The sequence below is a fragment of the Calidris pugnax genome, unplaced genomic scaffold (assembly GCF_001431845.1).
Source record: "Calidris pugnax isolate Ruff unplaced genomic scaffold, ASM143184v1 scaffold371, whole genome shotgun sequence".
Taxonomy (NCBI): domain Eukaryota; kingdom Metazoa; phylum Chordata; class Aves; order Charadriiformes; family Scolopacidae; genus Calidris; species Calidris pugnax.
The window spans coordinates 203,542-222,962 of record NW_015091373.1 but is presented as its reverse complement, the minus strand read 5'-3'; the positions used below and the strand labels follow the sequence as shown (position 1 = coordinate 222,962).

Genomic DNA, 19,421 nt, shown 5'->3' with positions numbered 1-19,421 from the left:
CTAGAGGCACGTGTCGTGCTTCAGAACTTCTGGTGGAGAACTTGAGACCAGCAATGAATCCATGGATTTCCCCTTTCTCTCCAGTAGCAGCGTGTTCCTCTCCAGCACCTTCTGGTTACACACCTGGCTTAAGCTATTCCCTATAACTGCAGAGGCATTTGGTTCCTGATAGGGACAGTCTGGTCTCCTTTGTCCTCTGCCGATGGGACAAGGAGTTTACCCACATAAGGACTAACATTTCTCTATTTGAAGTCACCAAGATCATGTTAGAGGTTTGCAAATGAAATATTATGTGTTGTGACAAAAATTACCTTAATGCTATGAATGACTGGAAGATGCCACAAAACCCTGCTAAAACATAATCCATTTTAAAGGAAAACATAAAAGGAAGTACTGATACAGCCCTAGAAAGTGAGTTCCTCTCCAGCAAGGAACTCAGCACAGCACAAGAAATGAGAAAACCAAACGGCTGAACAGGACAGACAGTGCAGAGCAACAATCAAAAGTGAAGACTGAATGCAAATTCTAGAATCCTGCACAGGGCACAAAGAACACGCTGTTCTTTGACCTTTTTAATTCTTCACTTTCCTGAAGACCCTCTCATTCCCCTCTAGCAAACATACCAGCTGGTTTTACTCATTAAGGAGCAGTTCTCTTAATAATAACATAGGCTTCTTTCTAACCTTGTATGCATCTGTAGGATGAAATAAATAAAATAAATCAGTGAACTGAATTATGTGGCTGTGTAGCTGCCTCTGAAAGACTCAGTGCTTTGAAGCAATGTCCAGAAAGATACAATTCAGGGAACAAACAAGCAGTAAGTTGGATGTTTTAATGACGGTTCTACACTAAAATACTAAAGACCTAATAAACACCTTTGCCTTTACTTCTAAATGTTAACTACCAGAAGCTGGCTCTTCTCTGGCCAGGAGGAGAGCCCAGTCTGTGCTAAAGGTAATTACTGTTTCTTCATAACCAGCCTGTGAGAGCTGTTACTATGTGTCACTCCCATAACAGCAGAGTGCAGCTTTCTACTTGTAAAAAGATAAAAGCATTTCAAACAGGATGATGCCAGAAATCTCTGCACGCTCCTATCTGATGGAAATCACAGCAGCCACCGGAGTAAGCACATACCTTGGCGCAGCAGCAGATCATCCCGTAATAAGCATATGTAATACACACAGCCAGGCTGGGCATAATGTGGACGAGGAATCATGGGAACCTCCTGGGTGAAGAAAAGAAAAAGGGAAGGAAATTGTGAGATGTCCAGCATCACCAGTGCAAAAATGGGGCTGAAACCCTTTTGGAAATGTGCAGAAGTGAATAGAGAAGAACTGCCACTGTGATTACATCTAAACTGAAGAAGCAACATTATAAAGTGAGAATCTCACAATGGTCTTGCCAACCTCAATAAATATAAATGCAAGAGCTGCTTTAGTTTATAACTGTAGTAATGAAGAGGAGACTTTTTTTTTTACCCTGTTCACAGACCGAGGTTCACACTGCTCACACAAGTAGTGTTCAACGTCCGAATTCACACCCATACAGTCACAGTGCTGCCAGACCTAGAAAACAAACACATCCCAGTTAGAAATTCCTGTGATAGATTTTATTCAAGAAATTTCATTTTCTCAAAAAATATTAAGGAAAGCAACAGAACAAAATTCTGAAAGGAAATTCAAGAGTTTCTTTGAACTATTCCAGACTATGTCAGAAGACAGACAAGATCCCCATGTCTGTGTAAAAGCCTCAAATTGGTCAAATTAATTTGCCTAGAGACAGCAGTTGCTGGGAGTTTCAAAGAAGTGCTAGCTCCTATATATAGAAATGCAAGTTGCATTTCCTCTGCGAAATCAGAATCTCTCAATTCTTTTAGAGTGAAAATGAAAGTCTGAAGAGGTAACAAATGCCACGAGCTACATGGAAACTGCTGGTAAAAGTTCAACTGGTTATGAAGAATAGAGAAAGAGCAGCAGGCTCCATCCTGTGCTCCCCCTGCCTCACCATGCACTTTTCACACTGGATCATGAGTCCTTCATCTTTGTAAAGGCCACAAATGCAACGGATCACATCCTCGTCCTTCTCATGCCCATTTTCTTTTTCACAGACTGATGTCTCGCTGCTGTCAGCCTCACTTGCTGTTTCTCCCACAATTTCATCAATTTGGGCAGACGCCTCATGGCGAGCATTATAATATGCTTTCCGTAGCCGGCATACATCACGCCCAGTTGGAGATTTTCTGCCATAATATTTCTGAATAAAAACAAAACAAAGAAACAAAAGTCTTTTTTTGTCCAGGTTTGATGCTTTTGGTGCATTCCCACTGTCTGTGTGCACCCTTACAGGTGTCTGCCCCAAAGTTGCACCCACAAGCGTGGAATACACCCGTCCATCTCCTCCCTTCTCTCCAATAGCAGATCCATGTATCTCTCATACGACCCTGAAGACCAAGGTACCTCTTCCAGAAGATAGTGAAATTGCTTTAGGTCAGCTATTCATGCATGTTCCTGACCCTCTGACTTAAGGCAACCAAGAGAACCGAGGGTGAGCTGAAGCACATTAATTGCTATGAACTTGCTACCAATTGCTATCAGGAACAGATTATCACAAGTTCTCTTTCTCTAAAATACTTTTCTTCTTTTGTTACTGCAAGTCAGCAAGAGAATTAAATCAGAGTACAACCCCAGTTGCTATACAATGGCTTTAAAGACAGAGAGCACCTCACCTCTGCATTCCGGAAGACCTTCAGCATGTCCCCATCAAAAGCTTCCACGGTTTTGTAATAGCCAGTCAGGATCTGCTTCTCAATTGTGGCAAGGTCCAACGGGTCAGAGATCTTCTCATAATAGTCTGCATTTCTGCAATGGGAATGTATGCACAATGTCATTTTCACTAGCAATTCAGAGCTGGGCAAATCCATTATAGAAAACCATGGCTGAAAAGCATGGGTTGCTCTGAGAAGCGAGTACTTACTTTTTCTTTGGGGGCAGGTTCAGGAGGGGAGCTGCCAGAGCCTGTCTGGAGGAGTCTGTAACAGGAACACACAGTTTACCAACATTTACTTGAGTAAAACTTAAGAAGACGAGTAACTAACATTCAATCTAGGTTAGAAAAAGGCTCTTCTTCTGAGGCACAAGGAACTGAAATGTTTTTGCATTTCTAGAAGCTGGTTGCTGTAACGGGACCACATGCACCAAAACAGAGGATGCCCTCCTTGCAATTCTGTCAATTGTACCAGTATGATCAACTACTGAAAAATCAATTTAAAAGGACAGCAACATCTGCAGACTCTGGTGGCAAAGGAAGGGGTTGAGGATAAAGCAAAGTGATTACCGGTAGCAGGAGAAAGGGGGAAAAAAAAAGGCAGGTTATTTAACATCCTGAAATAAACTCCTTTTTTTTTTTTCTAGTCTTTTCTATTCAGAGTCCATTGTTCCAGAGGCTGAAAAAGTCTCCATGGAGATTTTTTTGGGAGTGTCACCTTCACCTTTATAGGATATGATGCTATCACATATTTCCTTGAAGATTTGTGCTAGGCGGGCAGCGCGAGCCACTTCAATATTCTCTTCAGCTGCTGCCAAGCGTCGTGTTCTCACAGAGCGGGAGGTCTGAAGGGCTGAAAACTGGGTCATGAAGACATCTGAAAGAGGGCAAAAAAGGATTATCTCTAAACAAAAAAATTAAAGATCAAATTACAGCATCTTTTCCAATCCAGCAACTCCACCACCAATTATTAAAATGAATGTGTTTTCTAAGCTGCTGTTACAGCAAAAGGCTTCCATTTCATATTCCCAAGTCGTGTCTTGCTGCTTACAGCTCATCTAAATGGTTAAGCTGGTTCTCAAAGTATTTGATGTTGCTGGAGCAAATAAAGCATGTCATTGAATTAACCCCAAACACTTCCCAATTTCTCATGTACCTGAGAGTGGGGACCAAATCCTGCAGGGCTGCGAAGATTATGGTCCTACAAATAGAGTGCTATTTTTGGAGCAGGATTAATACATTTTTTCTGATAGTCGTATTTTGTCTCATTCCCATAACTGACTGCATGCCAAAAAGCTTTGTTCTCTAAAGGCCTGAAACCCATCGAATTATCGAGGATCAATGACAATTTTCAAAGTCAGCACAACTGTTTCTGGTCTAGGGATAGAGAAAGCAGAAAACAGCCCTTCTCTGTGACGGTCCCACCATGGAAATGTTAAATATCATCCTCCTCCTCTGATAAACCTCTCTTGATGAAATGGGAGTCAGGACTTGAGACCTCAGGGCTGCTGGAGGAACACAAACCAATCCAGCAACCAGACAAACGGTTTATATAGCACAAAGTTCTCATTCTTAAGCATTAAGTGTTTCAGACAAACTGCAGAATCCCTTAATGCAAAAAAATCAACATTGAAATAGTCAAAGAGCTTCTGTCTTGCTCTGCTGTGTAAAGGGTATCCATCCACAATCACACATACAGGTATTTTTATCTCTAGAGCATTCCCTGAATGTATTACAAAAAACAAATGGATCTTTTAGTAACTCTACATTTGATTTATGCACAGAATGAACTTAAACATTCCATGGGGATGTCACGTAGGTGCTCCAAGGGGCAACCTGAGGAATCTGTGTTGGCCTCACCAGATTTAATGTTGCCGTCATCCCGACAGATCCCATTCCAGCGGTTGTAGAGCGAGGTGGAATGGATATTATCACTGACATGCTTCACCTCCTCTTGCTTTTGTCGAATCTTTTCCCAGTTTCGTACCAAAAATACATGGTGTTTCAGAACAAAATTCCTGTAGAAATTAGAAAAGCATTCAAGAATCACCTTCCTACTGTAAAATTAATTCCTAGTTGTGGGGAAAGAGACAGATATTCAGAGGTTACACTTCTGTGCCTTCTCTCCTCAGTGGAGAGGAATTCCACACTAGGTAGTTAAAGGAGAACTAAGAACTGCTTGCTCAGGTATTTAATGATGTCTTATCTTACAGAAAAAAAATAATTTCCACATTTGCACAATGCCTTATTTCTGAGGAAAATCCCACTGAAATAATCCTTTACCTTTCTCTGTTAGACATGGGCTTCATCTGCAGCTGCGGTGTCAGCCTCGTTGGCGTGTTCACACTCTCACTGGGTTCCTCCGGGATGTGGCCCCTCTGGAAAACAGATCATTCTGATAGATGGGAAAAACTGTGCCAAGAACTTAGCAAAGCGGTACCAGTAGATCCCCGAGACAGAACCTGTAGTATTGCTCTACAGTATTTCTCTGAAGTTTAAAATATACAAATACACAGCTTTTTGTGATGGCACAAACTGATTTCCTATTAACCTTAATCAATGAAAAAAGCTGTCTTCACTACTTACTCTCTTCTTTAGTTTGTGCTTTGACTTCCTTTTCTCTTTTGACCGTCCAGGCCTTCTGTGGGTGCTCACAAGTTGATTGCTTTTGCTTGAAAGTCCATTCATTCGCTGACTTTTACCCCCAATTATTCCTCTGCATTTGTCAAAACCACATTTGCAGAGTTGCTTTGGGGAAAAGAAGAGAAGAGAAGAGAAGAGAAGAGAAGAGAAGAGAAGAGAAGAGAAGAGAAGAGAAGAGAAGAGAAGAGAAGAGAAGAGAAGAGAAGAGAAGAGAAGAGAAGAGAAGAGAAGAGAAGAGAAGAGAAGAGAAGAGAAGAGAAGAGAAGAGAAGAGAAGAGAAGAGAAGAGAAGAGAAGAGAAGAGAAGAGAAGAGAAGAGAAGAGAAGAGAAGAGAAGAGAAGAGAAGAGAAGAGAAGAGAAGAGAAGAGAAGAGAAGAGAAGAGAAATTATTTTAAATAGAATACAAACCATTTCAATTCTCTCTCATTATAAATAACCTGTTCTGTCCAATACAACACAACAGGTTTTGTTAATCGACCTTCAATTTTACAGAACTGTTTGTCCTTGGTGAGTTTTTTCAAGGTCTTGCAATGAGATCCTTACCTGTTTTTCAACATTAAATGAATGAAAATTGTAGTCATAAGTCAATTCAGTACCAGCAGGCATGTCTTTAAGGGCATACAATCCAATCCGGTAAACACCATTAACAGACCTGCAGGGAAAATACAATAAAATATTCTCAATAATTAAAAAGAAAATTGTCTTTGTCCACTTAGTGGAAGTGTTAGAGACAGGAAGCAACACTTCTGCTGTACCCTGGATTATGCTTGCTCTTCATTGGTACCCTTCTCTTGTTTATCTCTTACAATAAACTTTGAAAGCCAATAAAGTGAACACCGTATTTACAAAGAGCAGGGAGCTCTGCTACAAACCACCCTGGGTCTCACAGCAGATCTGCTTATCAACCGCTGAGGTTCAGGCCCTCGCCCTAAATCAAAAGCTTACACTGAACATCATGCCTCATTTCACAAAACACACTCAAATTGATTGCCTCTCCACTTCTTTCACTTACATTGTCTGTTGAATTTTAAAATTTAAAATGTGATTACTATTGCTGAAATCCACTGGAATGTCCTGGGGAGAAATAACCCCCTGCACTGGTACAGGTTGGGGGCTGACTTGCTGGAGAGCAACTCTGAGGAGAAAGACCTAGGAGTCCTGGTGGACAATAGGATGCCCGCGAGCCAACAACGTGTCCTTGTGGCCAAGAAGGCCAATGGCATCCTGGGGAGCATCAAGAAGAGTGTGACCAGCAGGTTGAGAGAGGTCATCCTGCCCCTCTGCTCTGGCCTGGGGAGGCCCCAGCTGGAGCACTGGGACCAGTTCTGGGCTCCCCAGTTCCAGAAGGACAGGGAACTGCTGGAGAGGGTACAGCAAAGGGCTACAAAGATGATGAGGGGCCTGGAGCATCTCCCTTATGAGGAGAGTCTGAGGGACTTGGGTCATTTTAGTCTAGAGAAGAGAAGATCAATGCTTATGAATACTTAAAGGGTGGGTGTCAAGAGGATGGGGCTGGTCTTTTTTCAGTGGTGCCCAGGGTTAGGACAAGAAGAAATGGGCACAAACTTGAATATAAGAAGTTCCACCTAAACGTGAGGAGGAACTTCTTTCCTGTGAGGGTGGCAGAGCCCTGGAAGAGGCTGCCCAGAGAGGTGGTGGAGTCTCCTTCTCTGGAGACATTCAAACCCCACCTGGACACGTTCCTGTGGGACCTGCTCTGGGTGGATCGGCTTTGGTAGCAGGTTAGACTAGATGATCTCCAGAGGTCCCTTCCAACCCCATATGGTTCTGTGATTCTGTCCCAAGAACCCCAAGCCACCCTGCTGTGCCACCACCCCAGGTGAGTCCTGTTACCCCCACCCCCTATTTCACTGGAAGTTTCTCACTACAAATTTCTCAGAAATACTTCCTACTAGTCTGGCACAGGATTTCTTCTCATAACATAGAACTGATATGACACAGGGTGTGCTGAAATCAGACTACCTTCCTGTTTGCCTCCCTTAAAAATAAATTTGAATTGCTAGAAAGAAAGAATATATACACACAGATTATTTTACGCCACTATCTAGGCTTCAAAATTCCCAGCAGGTTAACAGTACGACAAACAACAACACTGGATTTGCCTTGGCAGAAAACTTAGATCCTTTCTCCAAAACATCCAACAACTGAAAACATTTTGTTACTTCTCTTGTGCAATGCAAGTGTGATAGTAAATATTATTTACACTGCTCAGCTTGATTCCTCTCCTTATTTTCAGACCAGATTCTCTTAGATGATCTGGTTATCTATATCTTAGTCACTGGTATACCAGTCTTCCAGTAAATAGAATGTATTTTTCTTACCATTTCTGCATCTCACAGTTAGGATTACAGCTGTGGTTGATAAAACGAGCCTCATTGCCCATACGATAACTATCTATCACCATTCCACTGTCTAAATTCAGGCAATAATGATCGCTGTGGTTATGATACTGTTCAATCATCCGGTTCCTAGGAAGCAACACAGGAAAGTTATTTGTCATTCTGCTTGTTGCTGCAAAGCAAACAGGGAGTAACATAGTAATAGCGCACTCAAGAATTCTCAGAGAGGGTTTGGAAGAAAAAGCAATTATAATCTTATATATTTTATAGAACCGTACACCTAGAGATGGAGGAAAACCATTATTATACCTATTTTTATAAGTCAAGGCCACTGACAGAGCTTGGATTAGAATTTAGAAATTTGCTCTTCTGGAATGCTCCCTTTTGGGTTCTGCAGATTATTTGTATACATTTCATGTTGGTAACCTGTGTATGGAAGAGAAAATGCAAGTATACATTCTTTGGTGTGTTTATGTATGCACGTGTACAACAATCAGCCTCTTCCTGTCATTATCTGGGACCGGACACATTTCTGGAATGACATCCATGGCTTACAGCCACCTCTTTTTAGAAAGAGAGCACCCGTAAGGAGTCCGTGGTGTCAGCAGTTCTCTCTGTAGGAGAAGATGGCACTTGCCTCCTGATGGAGCTCTGAGAGCAGCGAGTGTATCCCTCCAGCCTCAATGATCTGAGGATGCTACGTGGTTAACACCAGTACGATTTCATTCTTTCATTGGTTATTAATGCTTTTCAGTTCACACCTATCTGCAAAAGCCCGTTTCCCTTCCTGCCCCTCAGTTCTACCTTGCACCTTGCACAGCTCAAATCCCGCACAGTACTCATATCCACTTCCCATTCACTTGGGGCATTTGGCATTTACAGAGCAGATGTGGCAGAAGATGGATTCCAAATACTAAATCACTCCTCTCTACTTGACTGAGAAAAACGTGGTTGATCAAAAAAGCTGAATTCTAAGCTTTCCTTCTGTGACCGTGACCAGAAAAGCCTTCTTTCCCAACCCCCACCAGCCTTACTCTCCCCTTTGTTTCTGCTTAAGCATTTCCCAGCAATGATAACAGATGCTAAAGTTATTTATTGAGCCTTCCATGCCAAAGCAGCAAATAAATATTTCTACCTGAATTCTTGCTCACTAACAACTTCTCCCAGATATTCAATGATAAACTGTCCTGCTTTCAGGGGTTCTTTGGTACGAATACCCCATCCTTTCTCCTCAGCCCGGAACCTCTCCAGGCACTGCACCCATTCATGCCTCTGTATCCGCTGATTACAGCACTGTTCACCACAAGGGCAGGTGTTTGGTGAACACTCAGCAAAGATCATCCTAAAATAAAAAACAAAGAAGTTAAAGGACGGTGAATAGCATACCTTTAGATCGATCATACAAGAAAAGAATAATGACACAAAAGTAATTTCTCTGCTAAACAAAAAAAAAAAATGTTAAAATGCTTCTTCTTTTCAAAATAACAAAATCACACCAAGATCCCCAGCCTGGCTTGCAATTCAGAGAGCAAAATGGAGCTTTTCATGGGATCTTCCACTGAAGGAAGAGACAGGGGAGCATACGCAGAGCAGAAAGCTCCCCGGGATGCTCTGTACCAATACTTTGATTAATGGGGTCGCATCCAGCACAACTCTTAAGGTATTATTAGTTGATGTGAAATAATACGTTTATTGAAATTCTCTTATCATAGTCAGTCAACCCGGGGGTTGAACTAGGTTACCTTTAAAGGTCCCTTCCAATCAAACCCAACCCAACCCAACCCAACCCAACCTAACCCATTCTCTGATTCTATATTTCTAAGCTGTTCCTAACCTATTGAGACAGTCCTCCACGCAGCCCTTGCCGCTGTCATCGTCCGGTTTTTTACAATTGCAGGTAGTGGCCTCATAGCCAGAGAGAGGCTTAACATCCACATAGACATCTGGAGAAAAGAAAAACAAAAAAAACCAAACCCAAACAGGGAAAAGAATTCTTTCCAGGTGAAAAAATAGAACTATTTCTCTATAATGTTTTCACTCCAATTACATAAAGCAAAAAAAGAGGGTGGGAGTGTCTCTGGCAGGAAGAAGAGCACAACAGAAAGGAGGGGTGTCATGTGAAAATTCCACAGTTAACATGTTTTAGTAATAAGATTTTACTTACTAGAACGGATTTTTTTATAAAGTGGGACATCTGGCTTTTTGTACAACTGCAAGGAAGAGAAAGAAAATTTTAATACATTGCCTCAGTGCATCTGTTCTTCAAAAGAATCAGGGAAATTATATTCTGTACATATGCAAAAGTTTTGTAATCGTTACTAGAAAACCCGTCTGCGTTCTCTTCTTTAGGCTCTGGCTACATTATCAAAAAGGCCAAAAAAGGTACCTGAGTAAGCAGAACTTAGGGTTTATGAACTGGCTGAGCAGTTTTTCCAATATATTGGTTATTCTTTCCGTGCTCTCTGAACAGAGCACAATGGGTAACAGGTATGATGAGGACAGACCATTCTGAACAATGCTGTCCTTCTCAATACTGAAGAGTAATTATTTAAATCTATTTTGGTGGAATTACCATGTGTGGACACTTAAAAAAGTGAAAAAGAAATAATATTAAGGTGCTTATCAAATGGTCGGACTCAATGACCTTAAGGGTCTTTTCCAACCTAAACAATTCTGTGATTCTGTGGGAACTGTGACTACAGGTAGGAGCCGAGAGAAATGCAGATTCATCTTCTAATTAGAGAGACTTCCTCTGCAGATGGAGATGACCGGAGGGAAAAGGGAAGCTTGGATCGCATTTTGTAACTTCACATATATTCCATTCTTTCAAACAAGCTTTAAGGATAGTTTGAAATTATTACCTATTTTGCTTACATTGACTGCGTTAACAGCCTTCCCTCAGTAATGTATGTGGCAACAGGCACCGGCCAAACCACTGCACAATCCCTGTTCAAACAATCCCTGTGCAAAAAGAACTGCTCTGCCAGGGCTTTCAATATTCCAGGTAGATATGGAAAAAGGCAAGGAAATAAATCACATATTTGTTATTTATGGAATACTGAATAGATAAGCAGATGTAAGTCATCTTCAGTAGATGACTGAAATGTCCATGATCACTGCTTTAAGGCTTGCTGTTGGGGGTGTCACATGGAGCAGCTCAAGCCACAACCTCCTTGGAATTTGTCCTGCTCACTGACAGGCTTGAGTTACAGGTTTGGGAGCGCTTTCTTGCTCTAGAGCTGGGGACAGATTTACCCTCCAGCCCTAAATCCTGTGTTAAATCACTCGGTGGAAACTTCTCAGGGTAAAAAAAAAAAAAAAATCCTATTTTTAGGTTTGCACATATTTAAAGCCCTTTAAAAAGAATGAGACTGTTGAGCAGTTTCTCTTTTTTCCGTCAGTATGAAAATTTCAGCTTGCAAGTGAAAAAGAAATTCCACTCTGCTGGGACTGATCCAAGAAAAATACGGCCTGAAATTTCTCTGTGCTGTTGGCAGAACATCTGAATTCTCCTGAGGCGTGTCTAAAAGAAGACTCTGGCAGAGAGCAGGCACACCACCAGAATAAAAGTCTGCAGCAAAATTAATGACTTTTTTTCAGCAGAAACCCACAGGATTGCTATTTTGAAAGAGATGGAATAATGGAAATTCTTCACATTAAACACATAGACAAATCCTTTATTTCCTCATCCAGTGGCAGCAACGAGAATATTCATCAATATATAAACACAGCTTTCATCTAAGAGCCCTGCTATTTTCTTTCTAAGGCTCCCACCATAACCTTGGCAAGGAACTTTTTATCTTGTACCTGATTGTGTTTCCACTGCCAGAGGATGTCGTAAGGCAGCTGGAAGTCAATTCTCTTTTGTCTGAGATACTTTCCTGAAACAAAAAGGTTTGTAAGTTGCACACACTCGTATTCCCATTGCCCCAAGAGGAAAAAGAGCAGCTCCCAGGCTCCCTGCCAAATTCTGTGAGGGCCTCTTGATGGTGGAAAGGCAGAAAAGCAGAATCCTCCCAGAACACTCTGTTTGTCAGCGGCAGGACAGGGAAGAGCCCTCCATGCCGCTAGATTTTGTGTTCTGCTCTGCTTTGTAGTCAGGTCGAAACCTCCACGGCCCGCGAGGGAAGCTGCTGGTGTGGGGGGAGCTGACTGGTGAGGAACGTGGCAGAGGGGACCCGCCTCCTGCCTCGGTGACAGAATCACGGGCGCCATTGAACCCCAAAAGCCCCACGCAAACCCCCAGGAGCGGAGCCAGGACCTGCAGGTGTTAGCCCCGAAGGGGGGACTGAACCTCAGGTAGTGAAGGGACAGCAGGAAATAACTGCCAGAGCTGAACACGACTCTATGCCTTACAGGAAACACCAGGAACTTTGGGGTAGAAATCTCAAAGTCGGCACTTTCTCCTGAGCTCCTCTGCGTTCTCGTGAATACAACGACATAGCACAGAGAACAAAATGCACATGCACAATTCATGCAAGGTGGTAAATCCCGTTACTGTACTCAGAGAAACCAAATTAGTTTTGAAAATAGTAACCAAGCCTGTTCCTACAACCTTTACAAGAGACCGAAGAATGAATTCAGACTTAGCAAACACATTCATCGATGTTTTGGAAGGACTTCAAGACGATCTGTATTTTCAGCAATAACTGAAACTCACTTTAGCCAGGAATTACTACTTTCACTGCAGACTTTGTCTCTATTCTAAAATTTACTATCATCCCTAACCTCTTCCCCAAAGAAGGAAACTAACCCGTTCCACACTTTGCTAATACAAGACCTGAGGTCTGACACAAGCGCGAGGTTAGTTCTAGCTAAGATTAACATGTTCCTTTATCATTTTGTTGGAAAATTGCAGCAAGAAGAGCGACTAAGGACAGGGTTTCAGTCCCAGGCCTGATTTTCCCAGCTTTTTTTAACATTAACAAGTGCCTTTAACATTCCTTCAGCTATAGTCTGTGGTTTCATGTAAACTCACCTGCATACCCTCACCACTGGAAAATAAAAATTGTAATGTTTTCCTTACAATTTACTCCAAATTTACTTGTTATTTTCAATGCTTTAGTCACCCATAGCAGGTTCCAGGAAAGCTAAATCTGCCGGGAATTTGCTTTCACTTCTGTGACCTCAACGTGAGAAACAAAAGGCTCTTTCAGGTGCCCTGGCCGTGAGCCCGGTGTGTGTGGAAGGTGCCCAGCCCTCGTCGGGAGGGCACCGGCGCAGTCGGCCAGCAGAGCCCTGAACCCCCGTGCTCAAACTGCTCTCAGCTGCCCGAAGCAGCATCACCTCCAGCACAGGAACCACAAACCAACGGGGCCTCATGAAAAGAGAGGAGGACGGTGGCACTGCAGACTGACCCCAGCAGATGGCTCGGTCACGCAACAGAGTTGTATGACCCAATTCAAAACAGAATTAAGAAAGGTCATGCTTTTGAGAATTTAAATTAACACCTTCAGTTCTGAAACCTGCGTCGCGGTTACTGCTTGACACAGATCTGTCAAACTCTTCACCTGCTATGACCTCTCTGTGAGAGTAGAAGTTGTGTATGGAGCAAAAAAGTTCCGTTAAAGAAGACAAACCAATGAAACATCTGTATTTGATGGGACAAATATTCCTACTGAACAATGTGGAATTCGCCAAACTCTCTTTGCATGACAGCACTTGAAGTCAGAAATCACAGCATATTAACAATTACCTGAAAAATAAATTAATCTTGGTTTATCTTGGGAAATGACACGAGCTGCAAAAACGTCAGTCCAGAGGTTCACAACCATCCCCTCCAGGCAGCCCAGTCCAGGACTGGGCTCATGAACAGCATCCCAGAACCCAGAGTTCCCCATGCTCACACTGGCCTTAGGTTAAAGCAAAGAGAAACCCTAAACCTCAGCTCTGTTCTACCTGAGGCATCAAAACAGGGATGAAATAACTTATATAATGGTTAAGTTTTTCATTCTTCCTCACTTTTATCCACGTGTAAAGACAGTCATAGTTAAGCCCATGGGGACATGGGGGAATTTATTATTGCATGCTTAGTTTTTGAGATTTAACAAATGGTCATAATTGTCTCTGGCTACTCTACTGTAAGATTAGTTTGAAAAGGACACTACTGTATTTAAGCAAAAGTATTATGGCAATTAAAGCAGGTCTTAAACTAGACTGGCATTTTCTTAGATAAACAAAAAATGAGAACAAAGTTCATGTAGCCCGAAAAGAACAAGCCTCTCGAGTCAAACTTTTGGCGCTGAAGAACCCAACCAGAAGAGTATGACCTTTGGCAAAGTTCCTGCGCTGAAAGACACGAGTAACCTGGCAAGGGGATGAAATAAAAAAAAAAAAATCAAAAAGGGAGAGAGGCAGGAAGACTGTGAAGCCTAGAGTACTTCCCCGTCCCGTAAGTGTGACACTTGTTTCCCAACAACTGGTACACACAAGAAGTACCCACCAACGTGAATAGGGGCTGGAAACAATCCATGCTCATGCTCCCCAGGAGTGTACTCCAGCTTCTCTTTCTTTAATTGTATGAGGCGGCTCTTCGGACTGTGGGTGACAGAGACAAAAAAAACCATCAGAATGAGGAACATCTGTCATTTGCAAAAAACACAGAACGTCAGTCAAGAGAAGAATAATAGAAATGGCCGAAAAAATGTATTTCCAGGTTGCTTCCCAAATACACCATTTTGTACTGGTTTGAGGTAAAACAGAACTGATTTTATTTTCAGTAATTTTTCAAAACTCATGATCAGATCTGGCAAACAGGCAGCTCCTTTGCCCCCCAGGCAAAAATGATATCCTAGACAGGACTGAAAAAACCCACAACCCCAACCCCACAAAAACCCAAACAAACCACTCCCACAACTCGCATCTTCCCTCCTGCCATGCTGTGCCCAATCACTGACAGCGCAAAGAAAGGCCATAAAGTCACTACTTACAAGACCCGGAAAGCAAGTTCTTATCAAGAGGAAATTGAAAGGTATTTTGAAAAGGCAAAGTGTGAGCCTCCACTTCCAAGAGGCAAGGAAATATTGAACCAAAGGCAGAGGAAAACATTCAATAGAAAGGTGACTTATGCACCCTTCAGCGTCCACAGTGTCAGTGTAAAGGAAGCCAATGGAAAAATAAATTATGGTAAATAAACTGCAAGGAAGAAACCATTGTGGAAATGAAATGCAGAAGACAATTATCTAAAAACACAAAATATAACATGAATTTCTTCAGGTGCTGCAGACACACCCATCTTAGACCTTGTCACAAAGAACACTGGGGAAAGCATCTATTTGGTTTTCCTTCCAAACACAAGATGAAGTATTGTTAGAGGCACATAAAACCTGTTATGACAAATCCGTAAGCTGAACAAAGGCCATCGATACTTTAGAGACTCCAGAGGGAAAAGCTGAGATGTCAAAATAAAGCATAATTATTCATTTAAAAAAAAAAGGAATATATTAAAATAATCCAGTATAAACAATACACTCAGTTTTATAAACATAAATACCATGCAAAAAAATGCTCAGGAATTAAAAAAGGCCTCTCTACTCTATCAAGAAAAGGTCTGTACTGACAGCGCCCCGACTCCCGCTAGGAAGACGATGAGTTATTTTAGGCCAGGATTTCTGGGCAGGCAATAAAGGTTCTGAGTTTGTGTTTCTGAGAAGATCTCTCCCTCTCGCTTTGCTGAGACACAGTGACCATCTTGTAGAACCTCAAACTCACCATCAGGGTCCCCAGTGCTACTACCACACCTTTATGACCCTGACCAGCTCCATGGGGGGCTTCCACCCACAGCCTCTGCCCGTGGCTCCACAGATCCCTTCACGCTCAGCCCGGGGCACCCCCTGCTGCACCGGCCTCCAGCTCAGCCACAGCCACAAGAGCTGTGCATCTGGTGGCTCCCTGCCTTCACCCTGGAGCTGCCTGGCAATCCTGGACCATCTAAGACCCCAGGTACCATCACCAGACCTGATCCTGACCTGCAGATTGACCTTCCCACTTAACCAGGGCCCGCCTCGTCACCACAGACTGCTCTGGCCACTCAGGCTCTTGGCTGGGTACCATTGCCCGGTTTGTCCAACTGGCCTCGCTCGGGGCTGTGGGGATGACAGCAGGTTCCTCAGCACAGGAGAGACATCGACCTGTTGGAGCGGGGCCAGAGGAGGCCCCGGAGATGCTGGGAAGGCTGGAGCCCCTCTGCTGGGAGGGGGGGCTGAGAGAGTTGGGGGGTTCAGCCTGGAGAAGAGAAGGCTCCGGGGAGACCTTGGAGCCCCTTCCAGTCCCTCAAGGGGCTCCAGGAAAGCTGGGAGAGGACTCCTGATCAGGGAGGGGAGCGATGGGACAAGGGGGAAGGGTTTGAAGCTGAAAGAGGGGAGATGGAGCTGAGATGTGGGGCAGAAGTTCTTTGGTGTGAGGGTGGTGAGAGCCTGGCCCAGGCTGTCCCGAGAAGCTGTGGCTGCCCCATCCCTGGAGGGGTTCAAGGGCAGGTTGGAGGGGGCTTGGAGCAACCTGGGCTGGTGGGAGGTGGCCCTGCCCAGGGGAGGGGGGGATCTGGATGGTTCTTAAGGCCCCTTCCAATCCAAACCATTCCATTATTTTATGATTCCTTTGCTACCGTTCAGATCCCATTGCACTCATGTAATTTTTCAACTAACTCCAATACTCAGGACCCAGATACACCTTGCCACCGACGGTGCAGGTTGCAGGAATTCCTAGGACTAAACCTCCTCACAGCCTCCCAGGATCAGCCGACTGCACTGCTATCGAGGACAGGTACCTGCTCATTTTCATCCTATGCTCTGTAAGATGTTTCCCTCAATAAGCAGATAGAGTAACTGTTGCAGCTGGAAAGCAAAAGACCTCTCCAGAAAGTCAGGATCACTCTCTCCCCCTTTCAAGCAAGCCTGTTAGAACAGGGTGAGACCTCACCTCAATCACAGAGAAATGAGTCCTTCTGACACTTTGGGTCAGCACGCTTTCAGCAGTAAGCTGGAAGAGCACATTTCTGATCACTTGGCAGACTGAAAGATAAGCCTGGCTAGGTAAGAAATGTTTCCCTCTCTATAATCCACCGCCTAAAGTTGTTTGGTTCAGTTTTTGTAGGGACAAATCCAAAACACCCTTTTTGTAAATGGTCCACTTACCAACAAGAGACTAAACTGGCCTCTGCCAGCTCCCTGTAACAGGGCAATAGCAAAGTGATTTTTTTCCTGAAGATGGGAACATTTCGTACCGCTCTGCAAAGGCTGAAGGTCAGGCTTGGTCTAAAGGTCACTCTAAAGTCTCAGGTAAATGAAGAAGGGAACAAAGACCAGAGCCACAGTCTGCCTTCCCATGCCTCCATCCCTCTCCTTCCATCCTTTCTGATGCTGTGTTCCACTTCTCTTCCCCCTCTCCACCTTCTAGCGTCTTCTCCCCACACACATACCACACTGCCTGGGATTCGTTCCCCGTGCAGGGCATAGTTACATTTTTGAGGTGCGAAGCCCAATCTTCGCTCTCAGCCCACAGTCTGACAAGCATCTGAAGTCAGTATAAGCTGGCTTTGACACTCCCCACCTTCTGTCCTTGGTACAACCACAAGGTTACCCGCACAGAGGAAGGTTAGATTCCATCTGAATCACTATCCCAGCCTGGTCCCATTGCCCTGGTCATCAAGATGGGACAAACGAAGGGACAGCGCAGGAACAGGAATACGCCCCAAAGGTGAGGGGGAAGTCAAGCTGATTCTTGTAGTGTAACGTTAGCTTACACCAACTTAAAGCGTTTGCTGAACTGCAGTTCATTTGCACTGTCATTTTAATTCAGCTGGCTGATTTTTCAACAGCTTTGCTTCTAAAATGTTCTGTTCCCTACTCTGAGTCACCCTGCAGCTCCACGAATTCTAACATCAGCAAAGCAGAGGCACCAGAGGAGCAACGTGCCTGTCAGGTGGAACAGTGCGTCCAGGAGAGCCCCAGGGGCTGCACGGGGCCACCCCATCTGGCTCTGGGCAAAGGCGGGTGAGATGCCATTCAGTGTCGGCCACAGCAAATTCTGGGATTAAACTTTTCCAATGAGGGCTTATATTTGTTATTACTGATAAAAATAATATATTATATAAAAACATTATATTTCCCTAAACAATAGACAGCATTTTAGTTAACTAGAAATTTACTAATTATTATTAAATTTCTTTGGTGAATTAGACTTTGCATTCCTCTGGGAAAGTCACTGCTGGTAACCAGATAATGACTCCTGCACAAAATCTGCCTTTGTTTTCAAAGCTGCAATCACAGACTGAACTCCTCTTCACCAAAAGGCTTGAGGAACTCTTCCCGTGGGAACTGGGGATTCCGGACACTTCATGGGAAGGTTAATGGCAGGTTCTGCTGTGTTGTCTACAAAATTACATTGGGAAATGGAGGCAGAACTGGAGACTGACTCCAGAAACCATTCCTTGTATTCCTTCATTTGAAAGGAATCACAGTCTGAGCTTTCTTCACTGTGTTAATCAAGTTTCCAGTCTAAGGTGAGTCGGAGTGAATTCCTGTTGAGGCAAATTGTACAATTCACATGGCTGCAGAGAAATAACGCAGACTTTTATCTTTCAAGAGTAAACTAAAACTGGCAACGACAGGACAAACATTCTCTGTGCTGCTGTTCAGCAGCTGGATGTGACTGATGCAAAGAGAGGCTGGAAATTGGAACAGTAAACCTCGGGAAAACTTTCCCTACTTGGCATGTTCTAATGCTGCTTAGGAAGCATTTAAGAAAGATGCAACAGAGTAGGAAAATGGTCTCCAAGGCAAAATGTCTGCAACTGAAAACTGCGACAGAAATAGAGAAAACTGCACAACACCTGTGCAAAGAGAATGCAAGGGCTGTTTTAATGGCGATGGTAACACCAAACTGTACCATCACTAGAGGGTGCCGTCCACTAACGGAGCTGCATTTTTATTCTAAGATGATGTTTTCATACTCATACAGCAGGAAGTTATCTAAATAATGGGATAACAACATGACCTTCTGCTCTCCTCTTGCACGGACACGTGTCTGACTGTGCAGTAGAACCAGAACAGCAAGGGAAATGAGCAGAAAATTTAATTATAAAAAAGTGACTATTATTCTGCTGATTTAGTTTGCTGAAACAACTTAGTAGAGGAGTGACCCTGCACCAGCAAGAAGGAACGGTGGGATCAGCCCTTCACGCTGCACCTTGCTGTAACAGAAGACACCTAAATGGAGATGGCCATGGCTCTGTCCCTGCCCCACTGGGTATTTCCGTGCCTTGTCTCAGCAGCAGTGTTTGAGCATCCATGCAGAGGTAGCTCAGGCTGTGCAGGCACCAGTTGCTTCCTTGGTAGGGTGATGTTTTCTCAGTGTTCTTACGCAGCTCATCACAAACACGAGGGAAGAACTCAGCACGTGGAGCAACAAGCAAAGAGGAATCAAAGACTCATTCAGGTTGGAAAAGACCCTTGGGATCGTCGAGTCCAACCATCAACCCTACTCTACAAAGTATCCCCCATATCCCATATCCCCCAACACCACATCTAAATGACTCTTAAATACATTCAGGGATGGTGGCTCAACCATCTCCCTGGGCAGCCCATTCCAGTGTCTTTCTTTAAAGTGAGTGAAGACACTCTTTCTATGAAAAATTTTTTCCTAATCACAGAATCAGAT

At 43.6% G+C, this 19,421-nt stretch overlaps 1 protein-coding gene across 1 annotated transcript in view; it reads right to left on the bottom strand.

Annotated features, from left to right (window-relative positions):
* Nucleotides 1-19,421, bottom strand: part of ASH1L (ash1 (absent, small, or homeotic)-like (Drosophila)) — a 60,679-nt gene that overhangs the window by 10,092 nt on the left and 31,166 nt on the right. Inside the window, exons 6-21 of the mRNA XM_014961297.1 lie at nucleotides 14,209-14,303; nucleotides 11,574-11,647; nucleotides 9,931-9,976; nucleotides 9,601-9,709; nucleotides 8,902-9,108; nucleotides 7,749-7,895; nucleotides 5,950-6,058; nucleotides 5,350-5,511; nucleotides 5,047-5,141; nucleotides 4,624-4,781; nucleotides 3,488-3,640; nucleotides 2,974-3,028; nucleotides 2,726-2,858; nucleotides 2,005-2,253; nucleotides 1,479-1,565; nucleotides 1,135-1,225 (exon numbers count right to left, since the gene is read on the bottom strand). Of these exons, the coding sequence (XP_014816783.1) occupies nucleotides 1,135-1,225; nucleotides 1,479-1,565; nucleotides 2,005-2,253; nucleotides 2,726-2,858; nucleotides 2,974-3,028; nucleotides 3,488-3,640; nucleotides 4,624-4,781; nucleotides 5,047-5,141; nucleotides 5,350-5,511; nucleotides 5,950-6,058; nucleotides 7,749-7,895; nucleotides 8,902-9,108; nucleotides 9,601-9,709; nucleotides 9,931-9,976; nucleotides 11,574-11,647; nucleotides 14,209-14,303 (1,970 nt within the window). The remainder of the gene's footprint in view (nucleotides 1-1,134; nucleotides 1,226-1,478; nucleotides 1,566-2,004; nucleotides 2,254-2,725; nucleotides 2,859-2,973; nucleotides 3,029-3,487; nucleotides 3,641-4,623; nucleotides 4,782-5,046; nucleotides 5,142-5,349; nucleotides 5,512-5,949; nucleotides 6,059-7,748; nucleotides 7,896-8,901; nucleotides 9,109-9,600; nucleotides 9,710-9,930; nucleotides 9,977-11,573; nucleotides 11,648-14,208; nucleotides 14,304-19,421) is intronic.